The following is a 21,521-nucleotide window of genomic DNA, read 5'->3' on the forward strand; positions in this document are numbered from 1 at the left end:
ATGGAAGGAAGAGGGTGATGTGGGTGATGTTACACAACACATTGTGCTGCAGAATTCCACAAGAGAAATGGAAATAGGGTCAGTCTTGACCTGATCTATCAATTTATCTACCAAAAGCCAGAACCAAACTTTTAAATAACCCTGGTTTAGCAGCAGAGACGGGGAGACTGCATTCCTATATCTGCAGCCTGAGTCTCCAGCTACAAGATTGCCTTCCTAATCTTTACAAGTCTGAAGTAGTCCTAGCAGGCTGTTGATTTGTGGTTAGCACGTAATAGATGAAGAATGTGTTACAAGGCTTTGGGAATTATTTGGTGTAGAAATTTTGAAGAAAATTAAATCTTAGTTTGCCAGCAAGTCATTTGAAATGGTAAGAATCTGAAGGGGTAATGAATCTGAAGTTAACTAGAGGGCATCTGGGCAGAAATCTGGAAACAATACCTTTCTCTGAAGGAAAGACTGGAGAGAGAACAGGAGGTGCCAAGGACAATAATAGAAGGCACTAGCATAAATCAGAGGGAGCTCAATCTATGTCTGGGAGAAAGGACCTGGTTAAAGAACAGGCTCAATTGAGAAGGAACAGTGTAAGGTTAAGCATTTAGGACTGACAGAATGATGAAACAGCTTTGCATCCCGTTGGTATAGGCAGCATTTCTAGGGGCAGTTTACATACCTCACAGCTATACATGACAACAAGAAAGCCTGGTTTGAAGGCAGCACTGTTACACTTCATCCCAGTGCAAGTATGCAACAGTAAAGAACTTTACATACACTCAAATGAAGAAGGAATGGGGATTAGCCAGTGTGGCCAAAGCAGAGGATTAGGAAGCCAGGTCCTTGGCACAAGCCATTTCCCTTTTCTTTACCTCAGTTTCTCCTCTTCCATCCCTGCTGTGGGAGCAGGGATTGTGACTGCTACCTGACTGCAATAAGAAGTGCACTTGGGAGTGTCTGAAGAAGGACAAGGTGTTGTAGATTATTACTTCTCTAATGTAGTTTATTTAGGTTTCTGCTAGATTAGAAAGGCTGTAGGGATCAGCCTATGCTTGGCCAGCCTATGCTACTCCACCTTAACCCCAAATGTGCTACTAGGTGCAAAGGATAGGATCTGACTCATTCTGGAAGTGTCACAAAACAAAACCAAAAACAAACGAACAAACAACCCTCTAAAAGCAACCAAAAAAACCAACCAAACAAACAAAACCAACTGAACAACCAACCAAAGAAAAAAGCCCAAAACGGAGCAGCTTTAGTCAGATCTCTGCCCTTTTAGGCATGCTCTCACTGTGCTACTTGAGCTCCATGGATACCACTGAGTATTTCCACTTCATATCTGCTTCTGGGTGGTTTTTGGTTTTTTTTTTTGGAGTGAACTTGATGAAAACCATCTTTCAATTGAAAGGCTGCAGCTGCTCCCTGGATAGCCACAGAGCTTCTGACAAACCCCAGTGTCCTGACTACTACCTGAAGCAAGCACAGGTGATCCCCTAAGTTTTTTGATTCCTGTAGGAAGATACAAAAGAGAAAGAAGCATCAGACTTCACTGCTGTTATTCCTGAGAGAGTCATGGGAACAGGGGGCTGGGTTTGAACTTGAGTGAACTGACCTAAGGGGAAATCTAAGGACTCATATTAGTTTTTGGCAGCATTCTCTGTTTGAGAGCAGCCTGGATGTGCAAGAGGTATGAATATAATCCTATTAGAACTGGCTTTCAGATGCTATTATCAGCTAAGGGATGTCAGCTTCACAGGATGGGCTGGGACAGATGGCAGCTTTCATCACAGAAAGCAAAGACAGGAAGCAGTCCAAGTGCCCTGACCATGTACAAGACAAGAACTTTCTTATGCCACTCCTCCTTTCTTCTAAATATCTGACATTATTTCCTTGTATCAGCTGGGAATTTGTGAAAACCTGAGAAATGCACACTGAAGAAACACACATGGACTTTTTGCTGAAGAAACATACATGGTGTTAAGAGAGGGAGGGTAGATAGAGGCTACCTGCAAGAAAAAAAGGAATGTTTTCCAAAATGTCTTGAATGTCTTTCTGGGTCTTCCAAAAAAAGTTGTGACCATAGGGCTTGCTTTCTAGTGATTGCAATGGCTTTCTCAAGTCTGAGCAGAAGAAATTTGATCCAATGTTTTTAACAGTTCAGATGTGACCAAATTTGAGCCCAGAATTACTACCCCTAAGGACTAGGTCAAGTAGATTTAGTTTCTTTCAGTCACTGAGCAGCTGGACAGAATTAAGCAATCTGTCATGTATTCTTCAGTTGAGATTAATGAGATGCACGTGTGAGCATTTCAAAGTAAGATGAGACTTCACCAAGCAAACTACTAATCATTACTGGAAAGGTTTTATGAGTGGCACAAAGTCAGTCCTGTATTGCTCTCACCATGATAACATGTATCTGTTTCCCAAGCAAAAGCTGTGAAAGCAATGTATTTTATTTCATGTACTCCTAGATATTTAGGTGGCCCTAAATAACCTTGACCCTAGCTTACTTGCAGGTCCTTTGTAGCTGATGCACCTTAGAATTCCTCAGTACACAAGGAGGAATGGCAGAAAGAGTACATAACTACAGGTTTCATCTCTGATTACTGATACAATGCTACTTGAATGTGTTGTTTTATGTATACCATACAAAGTGTCTGTACATGGCTGAGCATGGTATTAGAGGCAACTGTAAGTGTTCATAGGGAAACACGGTATGTGACAATGAGGAGGACAAATGGACTCAAGGAAGTCCCTAAGCCACTGGTTGCTGAGAAGATACATGAAGATTAAGAATGAGTCTGTCTCTGGCATGTTTCTTACACTCTTTCCTCAAGCTCCTGTTGCAGGATACTTGCCTGGATGGACCTCTGAACTGGTTTAGAGTAGTCATTTGTTTTGTCCCTATTCTGTAAATAATGTTATGCTACAGAAATTGTGTGGCATGGGTGTGTTCCAGTTATGTGATTTTGGACTTTAATATCCTTGCATTGTATTTTTGCCTGGAAGGGCTGTGCTAACACTACTAGAGTCTGCATGACTAGACAGCCACCCTCCACTAGTGTTTTTGAAAACTGTGAAAAGACTATTTGCATCTTCAGGCAGATAATTCCTATGGAGATTTGGCTCTTGAACTCCAAGAAGAAACAAGTACTGAGTTGAAAAATTCCCAATAGATCTAAGTTGTGGGTTAAAAATTCCAGGTTAATTTGCTCAGGAGAAAGAAAATGAGTCTTAGGATGTCAATGGAGGTTTTTTAGACTATTCCAGAATTTTTAACTAAAGCTTTAAGTCAACTAGAATCATAGACTCGTATATTCAGACTGGCCTTCTGTATAATATAGGACAGCAAAGTGTCAGTGCAAGAAGCTTTGTGTTACTGAAATTTCAGTCCATTGTATGCTGGATTCAGCTGGCCACAGTGAGGTAGATACATAGGATATTAGATCCTTTCTTTACTCATTGTTCCATGGGATTGCTTTGAAGGATTTTTTCTACTATATATTGCACTGGGATCTAAGTAAAAGTGTATGTCTTCCGTCTGTGTTCTAATTATACATATATTTATTATATGCCACTATTTTCCTGTGTGAAGCTATGGAATTCACTTCTTTCCTCAATGTTTCAACCCCCTGTGAATATTGCTATTTAACAAGGTTTTGCAGTGATAACCCCTACAAAATTTTCAAGCTCTTCATGTTCTGTAGTCATCTTGCTAAATACAGTCACAGATAGATGGGGAAGGAACAGAGTTACTGGGGAAAAAGGGCATCAGACCTTCCCACTACTAGTACCACATATCAGTCATATGGTGATTTTCTGACTGCATGTCAGAATTAGATGCAGAGGGAAATGTGGTGACTAAGGATCAAGAAAAGGTTGAAGTATTTAATACTTAATTTGCCTCAGTCTTTAGTTGCAGGAGTAGTTGATCCCTGGGCACACAGTCCCTTAAGATAGAAGACAGAGATGGGGAACAAATTCAGCTCTATGTAATCCATGAGGGAAAGGATTATGGACCTGCTTCATAAGTTAGACACTTGTAAGTTGATGGAGCCAGATGGTTTACACCTTAGAGTGCTGAGAGTCAGCAGATGTTGTTGCCAAGCTTCTTTCCATCATCTCTCAGAAGTCCTGGCTAACTGGGGATGTCCCGTTGGACTAGAGACTGGAAAATGTGGTGCATTGATTGACAGTCAGCTGAATAGGAGCCAGCAATGTGCCCAGATGGCAAAGAAGGCCAATGGCATTCTGGTTTGTGTCAGAAATTGTGTGACCAGCAGGACCAGGGAAGGGATCCTGCCCCTGTACTCGGCGCTGGGGAGGCCCTACCTCGAGTACTGTGTTCAGTTTTGGGCACCTCAGTACAAAAAGGACATTGAGGTGTTGGAGCAAGTCCAAAGAAGGGAAACAAAGGTGGTGAAGGGTTTGGAAAACATCCCTTATAAGGAGTGACTGAGGGTGTTGGGGCTGTATAGTCTGGGGAAATGGAGGCTGAGGAGAGACCTTATTTACACTCTTTACAAATACCTGAAAGGAGGTTGTAGTGAGTGTGGGGTTGGTCTCTTTTCACAGGTGACAGATGACAGGACAAGAGAAAATGGCTTCAAGTTTTGTCAGGGGATATTTAGGTTGGATATCAGGAGAAGCTTTACAGAGAAGGTTGTTAAGCACTGGAACAGGCTCCCTAGGGAGGTGGTTGAATCTCCATCCCTGAATGTATTTAAAATTTATCTGGGTGTGGTGCTTGGGGACATGGTTTAGTGGTTGGTCATCAGGAATAGGGTAATACCGTTAGGATGAGGCTGGACTCGATAATCTTGAATGAGCAATTTTATGATTCTGTGTCTATAGATCTGCCAATCATGATGGCAGCTGTTTTAGTACAAGCATGTGTCCTTCTGCATCACTGGGTCTTGCTTTCTGCTGTCCCTGTTTCCTGTGTTACCCACTCCTGGCTTTATGTTTGCTTCCATACTAGGTCACATTCAAGTGCTCTGTGGCAGTTGTGCAGGGACATACAGCACTGGAAGGAGTGCTGCTCTTTGGCAAAGAACACTTCTACATCTGTGAGTGCTTTGTGTTATCCCCTCTAGAAGAAGTCTACTGTACACTTCACTGCTTATCCAGGTGAGTCATTCCTTCTACATGGACACCTGCATGGTTAACTTCAGCACTGGCACATGAATACTTAGAATTCTTAGAGACTTTGAGGGGATTTCAAGAGGGATAGTTGTACAGCAAGAACTTTGCCATCCTTTCCAGCTTTTCACAGAATTGTTTAATATATAACATAGGTAATTCTTCACAGGCTTTGCACAGGCAACGAGAACTCTCAGCTCCAACAGATGGAGATGGTGGGCAGCCTAACATGCACATTGCTGCTTTTCAGATCTTTTCAAATGCTGTTTATGTTTCTTTCCCACTGCTTTCCATCTTTTATTCAGTTATATGAAACTGTTATTACAAGAGCCTTTACCTTCATTGTCTCATTCTGTTTGTTTCTCCAAGGCAGAATCATAATTAATATTTGTCACACTGCTATCATCTTTGACTCATGATTTATTGAAGCTGATCAATGCTGAAAATGAGTCTGCTAGTCTTAGTTCTTTTCACATACTGTGAGCTCATGTGCAAAGTGGAACCATGAGTAGTAACTCAGTGTTTTTACTTCCTGATTGTCTGCTTTGAATACAAATCTTAAAAAGTCCAGTATCAGACAATCTGATCAAGTTAGAATTGATTGGACTGGGTCCAAGGTTGTTTTTCTAGGGGACTTGCTATGGCTTAGGCTGTTGATAGCAATTGCAGTACAGGTACACAAGTAATGTAATAATGAATTAATCACTTAATTATTTGTTCCAATTGTTGCTGTTTATAAGACCTGTGTATCCACATGATGCTTACTCTTGATCCAGGCTTTCAGGTTCTCCCTCCCAGCTCTTTTTCTATCTGCTTCTCAGAGTTCAGTATGTGCAAAACATCGCTATCTGATTATTTGCAAGCAGTAACTATTCCCGTAGCCTCCACAGGCTCTTCATTTTATTTTGGGAGCTAATACAAAATCTGCATTCTGTGTTTAGCATTGTTTTCAAATCATGTGTGCTCCAGTTGATCTTGCTATCTCTTAGTATTTCTACTCTTCTTTAGGAAGGACTTGGGTGTTCATGAGGAGTCTCATGATCCTTTTTGTTTCAAATTAATTTTTCTTTCTTTGTATTTTTCTTTTCCAGCATAAGTGATCCATTTATTTTCAACTTATGTCATAAAGACCATGTTGTAGGAGACCAGAAGTGTTCCCGTTACTCATATCATGATATAAAGGAGATTCATCTGATGCGCTTTCTTCTGCAGGTAGGAACTAATATCCTTGGTCCTTTGAGGGAAAGCTGAAACAGCACTAATGACATGAAACTAAAAGCTACTTTTTTACCAAGTTTTTTACCAAGTCTGCTGAGGTTTCTTTGCTTGACTCCCAAAATGCTTTTGCTTCCACCCGTGCTTCATTGGCCTCTGATAATGCAGACTCTTTTCTGTATTCACCTGAGTATTTAAGCAACCTTACTGGAGTAGCTGGCTTATCTGTTGCTAGGCTAACAATGTTCTTCACAGTTTATCTTACTGATTTTGAAAATAAGACTTGATGTCAGCTTCCTGTATTTTGATGGAAGCTCCCAATAAATATCTGATTTTCAGTAACAATCAGATCCCATAGACTTCCCTCAAATCTATACTGAGTATGACACATTTGCAAGACACTACTCCATTTGGTCAGTTTTGGTCATATGTTTTACCTGCTCCTCCCTAAAGGAGGGTTGCAGGTGTGACCCCTTTACTCCTTTTCTGTAGCATAAGATGTTCCTCAGAACCCAGCAGTAGCCCTGGTTCTGCACACCATTCTCCAGCTGTAACTATGACATTGAACATTTTCAGTCTTAGAAGCAGACATGGACTGAGAAACTTGCTGTTAATTTCAACAAGAACAGCTACTTAGAAGAGACTCAGCTGAAAGCAAAATTACAAGACAGAAAATTAGCTCTATTCTGGCCCAGACCAGGACATACAAGCTAAAGAGCACTAAAGAGTACACAGATTTCATTTGACAAAAATATGGTGGTTTAAAGCCATTTTGTTATTTTTAATCCATTTCTGGAAGGTTGATATTCAACGGAGAATTAAGAAAACATTCATAAAATTCAAAAGTTGGAGAAAAAGGGGATGAAAATTTCCTTATGTCATGTAGTAAGGCACTCATCCATGACTCAGCCCTGGTTTATTTTAGATTTACCTACGTATGCAAAATGGACAGTTTTTGTAGGTGAGAATTGGTTACAGTGTATCTCAGTGGTTAGGTCTCCGATATGTGGAGACATTGAGGAAAAAGAGGGGCTGAAGTTTTCATCTTTATTTCAAAACTATTTCAAAACATCATCATCTTCTCTTCCTCCTCTGCTGCATCTAGTCAGGAGAAATTTCCTTGGTTTTTCTGTTGAGCTCACTATTAACTTAGAAAGATGTATGGCTTCTTTCTAAATTAAACTCTCATTTAGCATCCCATCTTCATGTTAACTTTCTCACCTAATTAGAAGATAATGATACAAGTGTCTTGTTGATCATACTGACATTTCATGACAAAAATGCTTTAGAAACAGCAAGGGGAGGTGGGTGATGGAACCAGTATCCAAAGTCTGGTTTTGCTTCAGAGAAGCATGACCATTCCTACTGCTGGAAAAACAGAGAAAATTATTCATATTTTTGCTATGATTCTTCACTCTTGATGCATAGTGGAGGCCTTTTTTTTATAAAGCCCTGAAGAATTGGACAGGCCATTACAGACACTTTGAAGCACTAGGTTTTGCTGTGCAGCTCTTCACACTGTAAATGATTTATCTTTCCAGGAGATCGCCCTGGAAGTATTCTTCAAAAATGGCTACTCCAGATTTCTTGTCTTCCATGACAGTGACCGAAATAAGATATTTAAGAGGTAACCACTACTTCATAATAAGATGTGAACACCCAGGTGACACACCTGGTCTATCACCTCTGTTTATCCTTGCATCTGTCTTTCTTGTGCTGTCCCAGGGTCTTTTCCTTTAATTATGGCTCCTTGGTATTTGATGGGTTACAGTTCAGCAAAGCTCAGAAATTTTCCTTTACTGACCTGTGAATTCTTCAGAGCATTTTATATCCTTTGATTTATCAAGGGAACTAATGTATGTGGAGGACTTTCCTAGCACCCAGTCCTGTGTTGTATTTTCCTGCATCCCAGGAAACTGCAGTCGTAGCTGTGATAACACAGTGAGGTTCCAAGAGAGCAGAGTAGAGGAGGAGAATTACTTCCCTCAACCAGCTGGACATGCTTCCTTTGAATGTCAGGTTTATTTTCACTGTTCTTTACACAGGAAAAATACTTCAATACATAGTACTTTCTATGATAAATTCTGCTTACTGGACTGAGTAATTAACTGTAACTAATTAACTGTGTTGTTAATTTATAAACAATCACAACAGCATCTTTTGCTCCTGAAATCACTACACAGTTTCTAATGGAGAATTGCTTAAAAAGTTGATGCAAATTTACCTGTTTTTCCTCTCCAAATTGGATGCATAGTGTAGCTACTTAGAATCACAAGGTTCTACCCCAGAGTTAGCTGCTTTATTCAGCCCTTACCTTTGCTGTCTTTCAGGTCTAACATCTGTTGGTGGAATCTTGCAAAGGCAGGTCAAGATAAAGTTTTGATCCTCAGCTGTCTGTATTGCCCCTCAGCTGAAGGTTACTAACCCTTTGTATTTCAAGTTTTTAATAAGTGTGACATCATAAACCTCCAGAGAAAATAAATAGGAATGACTGAAAAAAGTAATTTTTGCTAGATAAATGTCTGAGTTCTCATTCTTTCACTTTAATTAATAACACCCTAAAACACCTGATCACAGGTCCATAGACTCCTATAGCAATTCAAGGGCTTATTTGGGAAAGAAACTGCTTTTAACTTGCCCATAGTCAACTTCTTAACATGAAATGTCTACTTCTGCCTTGTTGTCTTCCAGCTTTGTCCAGGGTTAAAGTCTCAGTTAAATGTGGTGGCACCCTTCAGGAATAAAGTTACTGGGAGGACATGACACAGATTATATACATATGTAATGTAGACAGATAACCATTTGAATAATTGTATATCTCCTTTTATATCTCCTGTAGATTTTGCTCTTTCCAACCTTCTTTGAAGTCAAAGGGGATAACAGAAGAGTCCCTGAATATAAGGTAAACCATGGGAAATGTGCAATTGTGTAAATAAATTGCACCTTGAAAAAATAATCTAACAATTTACCTGTTTGTGTTCCCTTTTTTAAAAATTCAAAGGTGTCCTCAGAATTCCAAAAAGCATTCTAATGTAAAACAGACATAATATGAAGACATGAAGAATGTTTTAGTAGCTGACTGTGTATAGTTGATTAATAATTATTACCCCCTTAATATGACTCTATTGATAAACTCTACAAAGATGGTTAGTGAAGGAAAGAGACAGTAAGGTGAGGTTAGAGCTAATCCATCATGTTTCTGCATAATGGCTTCTTTATTGCATGGTTAGGGCAGTGATAGATGTTTTGGCATGTTACAGTGATGCTGATTGTGTCATGCAAATTAAAGATCACTGCCCACAGGTATAGCACCCAACATCCCAGATAACTTGTTCATTCAGAGTCTTGCTTCTTTCAGCATGAGCTAAAAGACAATAGACATAAGATAGTGTCACTGCCTGAGTAATGATCCCACAGAAGTTGTGCTTAAGTAGAAAGTTAGAGAAAATTACTCCTGTGCGCATGTTTCTCTACCAAGTAAAGAGCCTAAAGGATGGATGGCCTGCTGAGTTTACTCTTCCCTTGTTTGAATGCTGTAGCCACTTCTCAGAAGAATTCAAGAGTAGCTCAAGGAGCTTCTTCCCCATCTAGGGAGTAATGGCCATCTTCCATAGCATCCCAGCTATTCTTGCCCCATCTCAGACTGGGAGGTGAGCCAAACTGAGCAATTTCCCCAGATGTACTATTAATAATTACACAGATGAAGCATGGAAAAAAGATATTACTACTTTGATATATCATATAATGTTAAGGTAGCAGTATTTTTGGGAAACTCCATACCAGTTTTTGCACTTAGACCATAGGTATAATATACAGGAGTTCTGATTACTCTCTGCTATAATGGTTGCTCTCTTCTAATGGTTCTGCTACAGTCATTTGGAAAAATTATAATGGGCTGTTACTGAACAACTGAGTATTTTGCCCGTGGCACTTAATTCTTCATTTAAATATACTTGAATGTTTGCTGTAACCATGTGACTATGGCCACAGCCATCACCTCTTCTCACATCATGCTTGACTGCTCTTATAATCTGCTTATTGCTTGTACATGTCTATTGCTGTTTGCCAGCTGAAAGAGCTCACTGCCCTAGGAATGTGATTTGAGTAAGTTAATGTGTGCTGAGGTGCACATGTGAACAGAAAGCTAAAAGTATGTGAGGACACCAGACCTGATTTCATCAATTCACCAGCTGATTCTTGGATCATGGGAAGAGGGTGACTCATCTCTTAGTCACTGCCTAAATGATACGTCCTAAACCCTTTTCCCTACCTCTTTCTCCTTCTCTACCTTTCTTGAAGGGAGTCTCAGAGACAAACAAAACAATTAGTATAAGTAGTTATGCTTATTGTGTCATGCAAGTAGAGATCACTGCACACAGGTATAGAACCTAAAATCCCAGATAATTTGCTTATGCAAAATCTGGCCCCTTTATTGCAAACAATATCATTGGTTGGTTAGCTCTAAGCATTGTATTTTCACTACTTGGTGAATAATATTTGCACTTAGCATGATATTTGTGTTTGGTGCCTCTGCTGAATTGGAACCTAACCGTGTCTTGCTCTATGAAAATTAACAGATTAATGTTTGGGGCTCAGTTGTGGGAGTAGAGTTACTGGAAAAAACTTTTCGAAAATTTCTTTAAGACTCCTTCACTGGACACAAAAGAAGTAAAAAACAAAACCAACCACAAACCCAAACATGGAGAACCTGCAGAAATAGACCCAGAGGCTAGGGAATAGTCCTTCCTTTCTTTCCCAAATATGCATCTGGTTTAGTTGATTTGGATTTTGTTTTAGAGACCACACAGATCTGCTTCTTCTGAAACTGAGTAGATTTTTAAGGAACACAACTGCAGGACAAGGGATGAGGAAAGTGATTAGCTTTTTATTAACCTGGGCTGGAGTTCATGGGTCACGGTCTGTGGAGTGCCTTGGTTGATTTCAGAGTTGTTCACCTCTTATTCTCCATTCTTCTTGGTTATCCTTTGCAGAGGAATTGGGTGTAATGAGTAAAGGGAAACTTGGCTTTCTTGGGGGGCTGGGTGTCACATTCCTAAACTTGTTCTGCTTATCCTTCTTATCCTGACATGTCTTCAGGCAGGAACGGCACAGGTCTTTCTCTTGTACTAAGTAAAGGGTTTCTATGCGTTTGATGGAGTCGACCTGCTCTTCTTCATTTGTTGGAACTGGGAAAGGGTTTCTATCTGCATTCAATTTCTTGAGCTTGGGGAGGTTATTTAGACTGTTTGGGATTGTGGTCAAGGCATTGTCAAAGAGACCTATCTCCCTAAGTTCCTTCAGGGCTCCAAGACTTGGGGGAATACTGTCAAGACAGTTCAAGCCAAGGTTGAGAATATGCAAGTTCTTGAGAAGGGTTATCTCTTCTGGTAGACCTTTGCTGGTCAGCTTGTTGTTGCTTACATTCAGGTAGAAAAGACTCTGAAGTGTACCTATTGACTTGGGCAGGTCCTCCAGCTGGTTACTATGAAGGTCCAGCCAGCGCAGATTCTGGAACTTATCAATGCTGCTTGGAATCTTTTTTATCATGTTTCTGCTCAAATCCAGCTCATCCACATCAGCCAGTTTCAGAATGCACTTGGGAAAGGTGGTGATACCCATCTTGCTTAAGTCAAGACGACGTCCTCCATCAAAAGATATCCGAATGGAATTTTTGGCAATTTTCAAGGTGATCTTCTTCCCTTTTGGACCTTTTTCTTTCCCCATCTCTCCACTGAGATACAGACACACCAGACTCTGTGGATGAAGTGTGGGAACTCCAGTAAATTTTTTGGGAGCAGATGCTATTACTACCTAATTAAACCCAAGAAAATTGGTTATAAATTAACATATAACTACTGGATTCTTCAGAGATCTTGTTGGTTTTGTTAAGGTCAGGATTTCTTAGCTGTGGATCTGCAACTTTCAATGTTCTTCCTGAAAGTACTTCTAGTATTTTGAGTGAAATTCTAGTAGTTTACAATATTATTTTATTGCATTGTAACAGCTACGTTGCATTAGAGTTTCAAGTCAGAAAAAATTGCTGTCTTTTATCCCTATATACTCACTTGAGCTCGGCATGTAGTGAAACTGAATGAAATGTGTTGCTATCCCTCAGGTATTTGAGAACCTGAGCAAAACATATTGTGGGTCTCAATCCAGTCCTTAGGCCATGAGCCACTAAATTTGAGCCACTAAAATGATCAGAGGGCTGGAGTACCTCCCCTTTGAAAACAGGCTAAAGAAGTTGGGGTTGCTCAGCCTGGAGAAAAGGAGGTTCCAAGGTGACCTTATAACAACCTTCCAGTATCTGAAGGGGGCTTTAACAGAAAGCTGGGGTAGGGCTTTTTACATGGGGTGTGGTGAGAGGACAAAGGGAAATGGTTTAAAACTTGAAGAGGGGAGATTTAGATTAGACATTAGGAAGACATTTTTTAATTTGAGGATGGCGAAACACAGGAACAGGTTGCCCAAGGAAGCTGTGGTTGCCCCCTCCCTGGAAGTGTTCAAGGCCAGGTTGAATGGGGCCTTGAGCAATCTGATCCAGTGGGAGGTGTCCCTGCCCATGCAGGGGGATTGGAGCTAGATGATCTTTAAGGTCCCTTCCAACCAAAACCATTCTATGATTCTATGACTGCACTCAAAAACCTATCCAAAATTGTACTTATTCTACCAGATCAGTGGGCTGACTTCTTTATAGGCCTGAGAGAGATTTGGGCTCTGGACACTACTGAAAGATTAAATATTTAAAGCAAATGAATCTTGTTTTGACCAGAACCTAAGGAGTATAGTGGGCTCCCTGATTTACAAGGGCTGCTTGCAGCTCACATACCACCTTCAGAGCAGACTGCAACAGGGGATTTTTGCCAGTGCTGCTTAATGCCATGTTACACCAGACCTTAGTAAACATTCCCTGTGCTTTCAGGGACAGACACAAGATACTCTAACCTTGTCATTCCACCCATGCTGTGGGATAGATGAACTCCCACTGTGAAGGTGTCCTGCCTTTGAAAAATGCATGTGGTTGTCCTGGTCAGACTTCTGACTCCTATTCATGTTCAATTTGTTGAATTGAGGCCAGTAGCAGTCCACTGTAGTTTCAGGTTTGCTGAGCTATCTCTCTAATTGAACGCCAGCAAATACAACACTTAATTATAGCTAGTGACAAAAGAAATAGACTGATTTCCTGGAAACAGATGACAGTGTTCCTCTCAGCCAGAACCCAGAAAGGAGCATGGGTTACAGCTGGCTAATCTCCAGGATGAGTCTGGGTACTCTGGTATTTAATTGTGAAGAGTCAAATTGCACCTTTGACAAATGATTGTTTGGAACAAAGTATGGATTTGTCTACAGTGCATTTCACTGTTACAAAGACTTCATTATAAACCCTTCAGGCTTTTTGGCAACTCATTAATCACGTGCAAATACATGAAGGGGAAGCTCAGGCTACAGATAAGGATTTCATCTCCTTCAATTACATGTCATAGCCAAAAATAATGCAAAATCAAGGGAATTCTCTGCCAGTTACCACCCACCCTCCTGGGAGCTCTTTAATGAGTCAGATGCTTAAAAAAATCCTGCAAGCATCACAGTGGGGTCAGTCTTCCCCTGAGAGTATGTTCCAAATTAAATCTTGGTTAATTTATATCACAATACTTAAACATAGTTAAATCTGTCTGTGTCTGTCATTACCACATTTTTGTCTCTCACCAGTACTTATGAGGCCATATTACCATTATATTTGAAGGCCTCTTACCCTTTGCTGTAGTTAACCTTACAGTGTCCCAGGGGAAATGTCAATGATATTCTTCACATAGTATAGATTGATAACTGAAGCAAAGTCCTGTACAGCTTATGATGTTAGCTTAAATATTTTTTCCAGGAGTGACAGTGGGTAGGAAGTTCTAAAGATAAAATTTAATCAAAATTCACTCGCTTAGTGGATGAAGGAAGAGCTGTGGACATTGTCTACCTGGACATTAGTAAAGCCTGCCACAACATTTGTCTTCAGAAACTTACGGCACAAAACCTTGATAAATACACTCTGCACTGGATAAAAAACCAGCTGGATGGCCGGGCTGGAAGAGGGGTAGTAAATGAAACTAAGTCTGGCTGGTGCCCAGTTACAAGTCGTGTCCCCCAAGGTTTATTACTAGGGCTTGTTCTCTTTAGTATCTTCATTAATGATCTGGATGATGGGATGGAGTGCACCCTCAGTAAACTTGCAGATGACACCAAACTAGGTAGCTGTGTCGATCTGCTGGAGAGTAAGGACTCTTACCTTAGGATCTAGCCAAGGTAAGGAATCTTACAGGATCTAGAGAGGTTGGACCAATGGACTAAGAATATTTGTATGAGGTTCAATAAGGTCAAAGGTTCAAATGAGGTTTAAATGCCAGGTCTTACACCTGGGTCATAACAACCCTGTGTTAAGCTACAGACTTGGGGAAGTGTGGTTAGAGCGCTGTAAGTTGGAAAGGGACCTGGGGGTATTGTTTATGAGTCAGCAGTGTGTGCAGGTGGCCAAGAAGGCCCATGGCATCCTGACTTGTATTAGGAACACTGTGGCCAGCAGGACAGGGAGGTGATCATCCCTCTGTACTCAGCTCTGGTGAGGCCACACCTTGAATATTGTCTTCAGTTCTGGGCACCTCACTATCAGAGGGACACAGAAGTGCTGGAGAATGTCCAGAGAAGGGCAACAAAGATCCTGAAGGGCCTGGAGCACAAGTCCTGTGAGGAGAGGCTGAGGGAGCTGAGGGTGCCTAATCTGGAGAGGAGGAGGTGAGAGAAGACCTTATTGGTCTCTTCAACTCCTCAAGGGAGTTTGGGGTGAGGAGGAAAACAGCCTGTGACAGGACCAGAGGAAATGGATGGAAGCTATGCCAGGGGAGGTTTAGGCTGGATATCAGGGAACATTTTTTCACTGAAGGGGTTGTCAGCCACTGGAATAGTCTGCACAGGGCAGTGGTGAAGTCACCATCCCTGGAGGTATTTAAACAGTGTGTGAGCCTGATCCTTAGGGACATGGTTCAGTGGTGAGCTTAATGTGTTGGTCAAAGGTTGGACTGGATGATCTTGAAGGTCTATTCCAACCAAGGATATTCTATAATTCTATGAATTTGGGTCTAACTTTCCCTTTGTCTGAATTTTGTGTTTGATGGGGTGACCAAAACATTTAGTCTATTTTGATCAGTGAATTTTTTCAGCCAAAAATGCCTTTTAAAAAGTGAAAGGAACCTTGAAGGAGAATATTTTTTTTCTAAATTAAAAATTATCTCTTTTTAAAAGCTTTTTTAAACATCTTAGGAATCTTCAGAAAGAAGGGAAAAATGTTCAATTCCCTGTAATTTTTTTTCTATTACTTTTCATTTAAAATCCAAGGGGGAAACATTGATCCAAAACCAGCTAGCCAAAAAAATTGTCTTGTTCTGCAGCTGTCAATGCTGCTTCCCACTGCTGATGTCCCTCTGTGCTCTGTGTGCTGGGAGTACTAGGGGGAGCCTTGATGTAGAACAGTAATTGCTGGAGGCTTTTCAAGAACAGTACAGTTTAATCTTTTGGGATTTTGGTGCTTTTCTGTCGATAAGCCTTGACAGCTTGTTACAAAGCTTGAGCCTGGACCTTTCAAATTTTGGAGAAATCCAAACAAGCAGATCAGGACAATTTTCCTGAAGAGAGATCTATGTGTGATAAACTGGATAATGCCCACATTTCAAAGACATTTAACTACTTCCCTTAGATGAATTTTTTAAAGTCCTATTGTAGACCTCTACTCTGATCAGGAAAACATGAGCCCCTAGGGGGTTCTCATGCTTCCCAAGTGCTATTTCTTTTCAGTTAAAAGTTGAGTCATGTCTCAAACTTAGAAAAAGTTAATTTTTAATCCCAAATATAAAGACTAGCATTGGAGTTCTGCAGAAACACTGTGGCACACCAGACACCTTGAATAGCTCTCCTGTCTCTGAAAGTTTGTAAACTAAGTATCAGTGTTTCACAGGGCTGTAACTAGAGATAATGGAACTTATTTAGCCACGTCTCATTTTCTTCATCTCTATATAAGATGACCAGTTCTGTAGCTACTGATACTAAAATTTCAGGAATCACAGGGGCCTTTCTTGCTATAAACGTTAATTATGCCCATTCTATCTCCTACACACAAGGCATATCCTGGGATAGCATCAGGAGAGGTACATGTGTTTCCCTACTACCTAAGAAATTATTATGACAAGAGGGAACCATGACCGGTAGCTTAAGCCTCTTCTAGGACTTCTGATCTCCGAAGAATACAGATTTGGACCCTGATGATGCAGTCTTATCTACCTGAAGCTTTCTTCTTCCTTTCTCAGCAAAGGGGTAGCAGGAACAGAATGGGCCTTCTCTCTGTGACACTGGGTGTTTCAGAACCTCCTTACCCATGGTTCTGCCTTTTACTCCCATAGGTTGCTCCTTACTACTTCACTGCACCCAAAGCTGCACAGAATCATCTTGATACTATCTTGAACTGGTCTGTGAGAAACGTTTCCCCTGTCTTTCCTGATGGAAGTCTGCTTATTGCAGAGCAGGCTTGCTAAGCCCAGAGGAGCTGCACATGCCCTGCAGTTCTCTGGAGGCAGGAAGGCAGCGAGGTAACACAATCCAGTTCACCCATGGAAGAGTTCTATGGTAATACTTCCATATAAAACTTAGAACCAGGATTTATATACAGTGAATGATTTTACATGAAGCCATATGGTTTTATTTCTCTGCTCAGAAACCTGTTAGCATTTCTGCGTTGCTGATTATAACCTGTTGTGGAAGAGAGACTCATTCACTGATTCACTGACAATCTTAAACACTTTCTTGCTAAAAGTTTAAGCTAAGTACTGTCATGAACAGTTAGATAGTAGTTTCCTTCCTTAATTTTCTTACTTTTCTAGATCATTTCAAAGCAACTGTGCTAACACACAGTGCAAGGTCATTTTTAAAACCATGGCCCACCAAGTATGAACAGAAATATTGTTTCATTATAACATATCTGCCAGACTGCCCCACTTCTTCTCCCTGCTCTTCCCCCTCACCACCCTACACCTCCCCTCCTTCCCTGGGTAAGTTCTTACCACTAGCAGCTAGGAAGTCTTAGCTTCAGATGTCACAAGCTCCTTGGTTTTTTCAGTAGTGTGAGATGAACCTTCATGGTGTGTTGCTGTGAAGTTGTCCTCTGTCTGCTCTTCTTTAAGTAATGAGTAATGGATTAATCTTTCAATGAAACTGTGTGCAAAGAGCAGAGGACAATTTCTTTTTCACAATCTTTCAAATTCTAAATTGCATTCCTTGACAGAAAATAGCCCTTCAAGAAGCTTGAGTATGTCAGTGTTCACGAGTAGCAAAAAGGACTTCCCTAGCTTCAGTTTCTGTTCAGTTTTCCTTTCCCAGCCTGTGCAATTTCTGTTTCTAAGCAACAGACACACTGGGTCCTTGGAGATAATTTGCATAATGTTTGGTTCCAACATGCAAGTTCAAGCTGGAGGGAAAAGCCTTTCCATGCCTGGAAATATTATATTTCAAACTACGCAGAAAGAAAAAGCATCTGGGCCTGACTAGAAGCTGTTTGTCAGCTTCTAATGTTGCCTGTAACAGCCCGCTTGGTTGGTTGATGTAACTTGGCCCTAACACGGTGTGAGATACTTGTATGTGTGTGCCAAAACTTGGGACATTTGTGACACCATCCCTAGCAGGAGCCAGATTGGATAGACAGAAACAAAGAGGAGAAAGCTCATTCAAAAGTGCAGCAGAAAGGTTTTGAGCTGCAGTTTATATTTGTCTATCTGAGGCCCTTCAAAAGTGCAGTTCCCCTTGTACCATGAATTTACTGCAGGTTTTCTCTATGTCTCTGACTCTATCAAGCTCGAGCTGATTGCAGTAACTGCATAATAGTATCTACAAAAATGAACTATGGAAAAGAAATAGGTGTCTTTTGTGGTAGGTATCGTCCCTCTTTTGCTCATAATCGGTCCATAAGCTGATAAAGCTGATGTGCTTGCATGATTCCAGGGCTGGAGATTGCATTCCATTTCCTCAGCATATTTATTTCATCTACTTGATGTTTTTCTTCTGCAACCTGGAGTGTGCCTGGGTGCAGCATTTCCACAGTGGAAATGTTATCCCTGTGTCTGATTTAAGCCTGTGAATACACATGGTGCAAACACTATTCTGTAAATGAAGGAGATGCTCCCTCTGTAGCCTCGTCAAGACATCCAACTTCAAGGAACCCTACTTTAATATTACATTTGCTTATAATTCTATAATATACTTATTATTCTAATTATTATACTTATTATAACTCAACGATTCTATAAATTTTTCATTATATCTTTATTCTTTGAACCTAGACTAAGAAGACCCAGAAGATGGACTAGTACAATCAAACAAGGAGGACCCTGTACCTTTAATCTAGAATAATTGAACCTATTAGTTCAATTTGAAAGAGACTTGATTGTTTCACAGGAAAAGCTAGAATTCCTTTTGCCTTCTTTTTACCTTTTAATATTAGCACTTGGGTTTAGGTTATGGCTTGCCAGGAACTGGATTTTCCTCAGAGTATTTTTGGAAGTTGCAAAGATTCTTTAAGAAAAGTGATTTTAGGAGAGCCTTGGCACTGTTTTGCAGACTTAAGCCTGGAGGGTGGAAGAAAAGAAGAAAATGAAAGAAGCTTTATGGAATCTAAGAACCCAATTCAAATAAATTCAAATAAACTTTGAATTTTAATATTAATTTCAGAGGAGGACAAAATCTGATCTTTTGAGATTATCTCATCTGCAATGAATCTGCAAATGGGTAGAGGTCCACCAGTCTCTAGTAAATGGACAGGACTGGCAATCATGAGTGAGATCATAGTCTGATGTTAATGGAAGAGGGATTAATACACTGAAGTATAGTGTAGGCAAAGGATGATCATCATTAGTATAAATCATGCTTAGATTCTGCTGTAGCTAATGGCCTACAAACACCTTATAGATATACCTAGATATGTGGGTACTTCTTCTGACTTCACATAATTTCACTCCCTTTTTCACTTCCTTTTGAAGTTGTTTTTTACATTTATAAAGCATTTGTTCTGTTTCTTTTTCAAATCAGCCTTTGATTATTTATTTATTTCATAAACAAATAAATAAATAAACAAACCACTTACTGTGGTTGGACTGTTGAAGTTGATCTACTTTGAGCTTTTGCTGTGCTGTCTCCTGTTGTGCTGAGATGTTTTTTCTGGAGGAATGCTGATTGATTACCAAGGAGGGGGTAATAGGCTTGAGCTGCCTGTAATGCAATTCATGTTCTGAGCCCCTGTAAATCGACAAGGAAAATGTAGAATTCCAGATCTCTGGAGACTTGAAGGCAGCCTCCTGCCTGGTTCCCTGAGATGTAGAAGTATGGCTCTTACAGGGAAGTGGTTACATTTAGCCATGTGTATTTTCATCAATGTCTCTGAGATATATAGCACTTCCTAAAGTCAGTAGAGAGAGGATTGTTTTACCCACGTGAGTCCTTATTAGCTGTTTAGGGCTTGTGAAAAGCTGAGCAGGAGTTCCACTGGAGGATGATGACACCCACAAGTCAAAATGTATTATGCATATTTGTGAAACATGCACACATACTGACCCAGGTTAATCCTGTGTATAATATTTTATATTGCTTCCCCTTTACAGTGTAGGAGGACTGATGGATTGAACATGTTTGCATATTACATAGTCTCTTGTTTTCTAGCTTAGCCATAATTTCAAAATAAATTTGGGAAATTTTAGTGAGTCTGTCTGCTCTTGTGGAAAGGGAAGAACCTAACCTGATCCCTGAGTGACAAGCATCCCAATCCAACAACACTTCAAACAGTGCCAGAAATCATTATCCCATTCCATCCCATATGAGTTCCACATGTCTGTTGGAGACATTAAAAAGGCCAGAGCAGCAAAGATCTGTGAAATCTACAAACAATGCAAGATGGCAGAATTATAAAGAATAAGGACTCAAAGTATGTGTTTTGTGATATAGAAGTCCTACATTCTTGAGCTATGAGTGAGTGCAAAGCCAACATAACTCTAGCCAATAGACTTTCTTCTGGTCTACAAATTAGATCATCATATAATCTGTTTGGGTTTTTCTGTTGTTGAAGAGTGGAAAACCTATTTTCCTGTATCAAATACAAACTACACCTTTTTGTGTTGCCTGGTTTCTATAAATGTAGCCTATCATTGTTAGGTTTCATGCTTATTAGGAGAACTAAATAAAACATAAAACCACTAGACCATGAGCTAGAAACAGTCCTGGGTTTCTTGTTTGTTCGTGGAATTGGTTACTACTTAGGCTGTCCAATATCCTTCTCTCAGATACAAATGTTTATCTGATGAGGGTGCCTAAGCAAGAAATTAAATACTATGTTGAATAAACTGTAGTGGTTCTCCTTTATGTACACAAGTAACTAGTCCAGGAGTGAATGGGCAGTAAAATAATGATTCATAATCATGAGAGGTAGTTTACAAGAATTTCCTATTGCAAATTTGATAAAACGGTAAGGATTATAGTGTTATTATTATATAGTAGATATTAGTATTTTATTTAGATCTTTGAGGCTGCTTTAAAATTATTTTTGTGGACGTGGAGTGTGAGCATAAGAGTGCTATAGCTAAGGCTATAGCAAGGTTATAATCTATGGCTGAGCTGATTTTCTTACACTTCATGAAGTTAGCAATCCTGTCTCTGAGCTAGGACTTCATGGTTAGTTTTAAGTTGTACACTCAAACTGAAAAGCATCCCCTACCATCTATATCATATATCATGTCAGTAACCCTGCTTTCATTGGCAGATCAAAAATTCCTTTAGCTTAGAAGCTGTCACTTATCTCACTTTGTTCTCTTTAAATTGACAAGAGCAACCCCATGGTCTTCAGAGGATGACATACTTTCTATCTCAGCATAGTTGAAATGTTACTTTTTTTTGCTCAGAACCTTTGACCATTTCACATTTTCAGGTGAATTCCCTTGTCTAGAATCTACCTTCAGGTGGTTTGTCTTATTGTGTAAAGCTTCTGTAGTGAGACAGGACCAGGTGCCCTGAGTTATTGATGAGTGGGTGTGGGTTCACCTGTGTCTGGCCTCCCTCCTGAGCATGTGCAGGAGCAGGAGGCTAATAAGAGAGCAGCT

General features: G+C 40.2%; 2 protein-coding genes across 2 annotated transcripts in view; one reads left to right on the top strand and one right to left on the bottom strand.

Moving 5' to 3' along the window:
• WDFY4 (WDFY family member 4) overlaps nt 1-21,521 on the top strand; it is a 132,534-nt gene that overhangs the window by 78,496 nt on the left and 32,517 nt on the right. The window contains exons 44-47 of the mRNA XM_030453090.1: nt 4,976-5,124; nt 6,228-6,348; nt 7,893-7,978; nt 9,191-9,253. Of these exons, the coding sequence (XP_030308950.1) occupies nt 4,976-5,124; nt 6,228-6,348; nt 7,893-7,978; nt 9,191-9,253 (419 nt within the window). The remainder of the gene's footprint in view (nt 1-4,975; nt 5,125-6,227; nt 6,349-7,892; nt 7,979-9,190; nt 9,254-21,521) is intronic.
• Nucleotides 11,293-12,075, bottom strand: LRRC18 (leucine rich repeat containing 18). The gene has a single exon (XM_008502064.1). The coding sequence runs from the start codon at nt 12,073-12,075 to the stop codon at nt 11,293-11,295; it is 783 nt and encodes a 260-aa protein (XP_008500286.1).

Source organism: Calypte anna, chromosome 6 (assembly GCF_003957555.1).
Source record: "Calypte anna isolate BGI_N300 chromosome 6, bCalAnn1_v1.p, whole genome shotgun sequence".
In the NCBI taxonomy this organism is placed as follows: domain Eukaryota; kingdom Metazoa; phylum Chordata; class Aves; order Apodiformes; family Trochilidae; genus Calypte; species Calypte anna.

Coding starts and splice junctions, on each gene's coding strand:
- LRRC18 (XM_008502064.1), bottom strand. CDS start 12,075: ATGGGGAAAGAAAAAGGTCCAAAAGGGAAGAAGATCACCTTGAAAATT.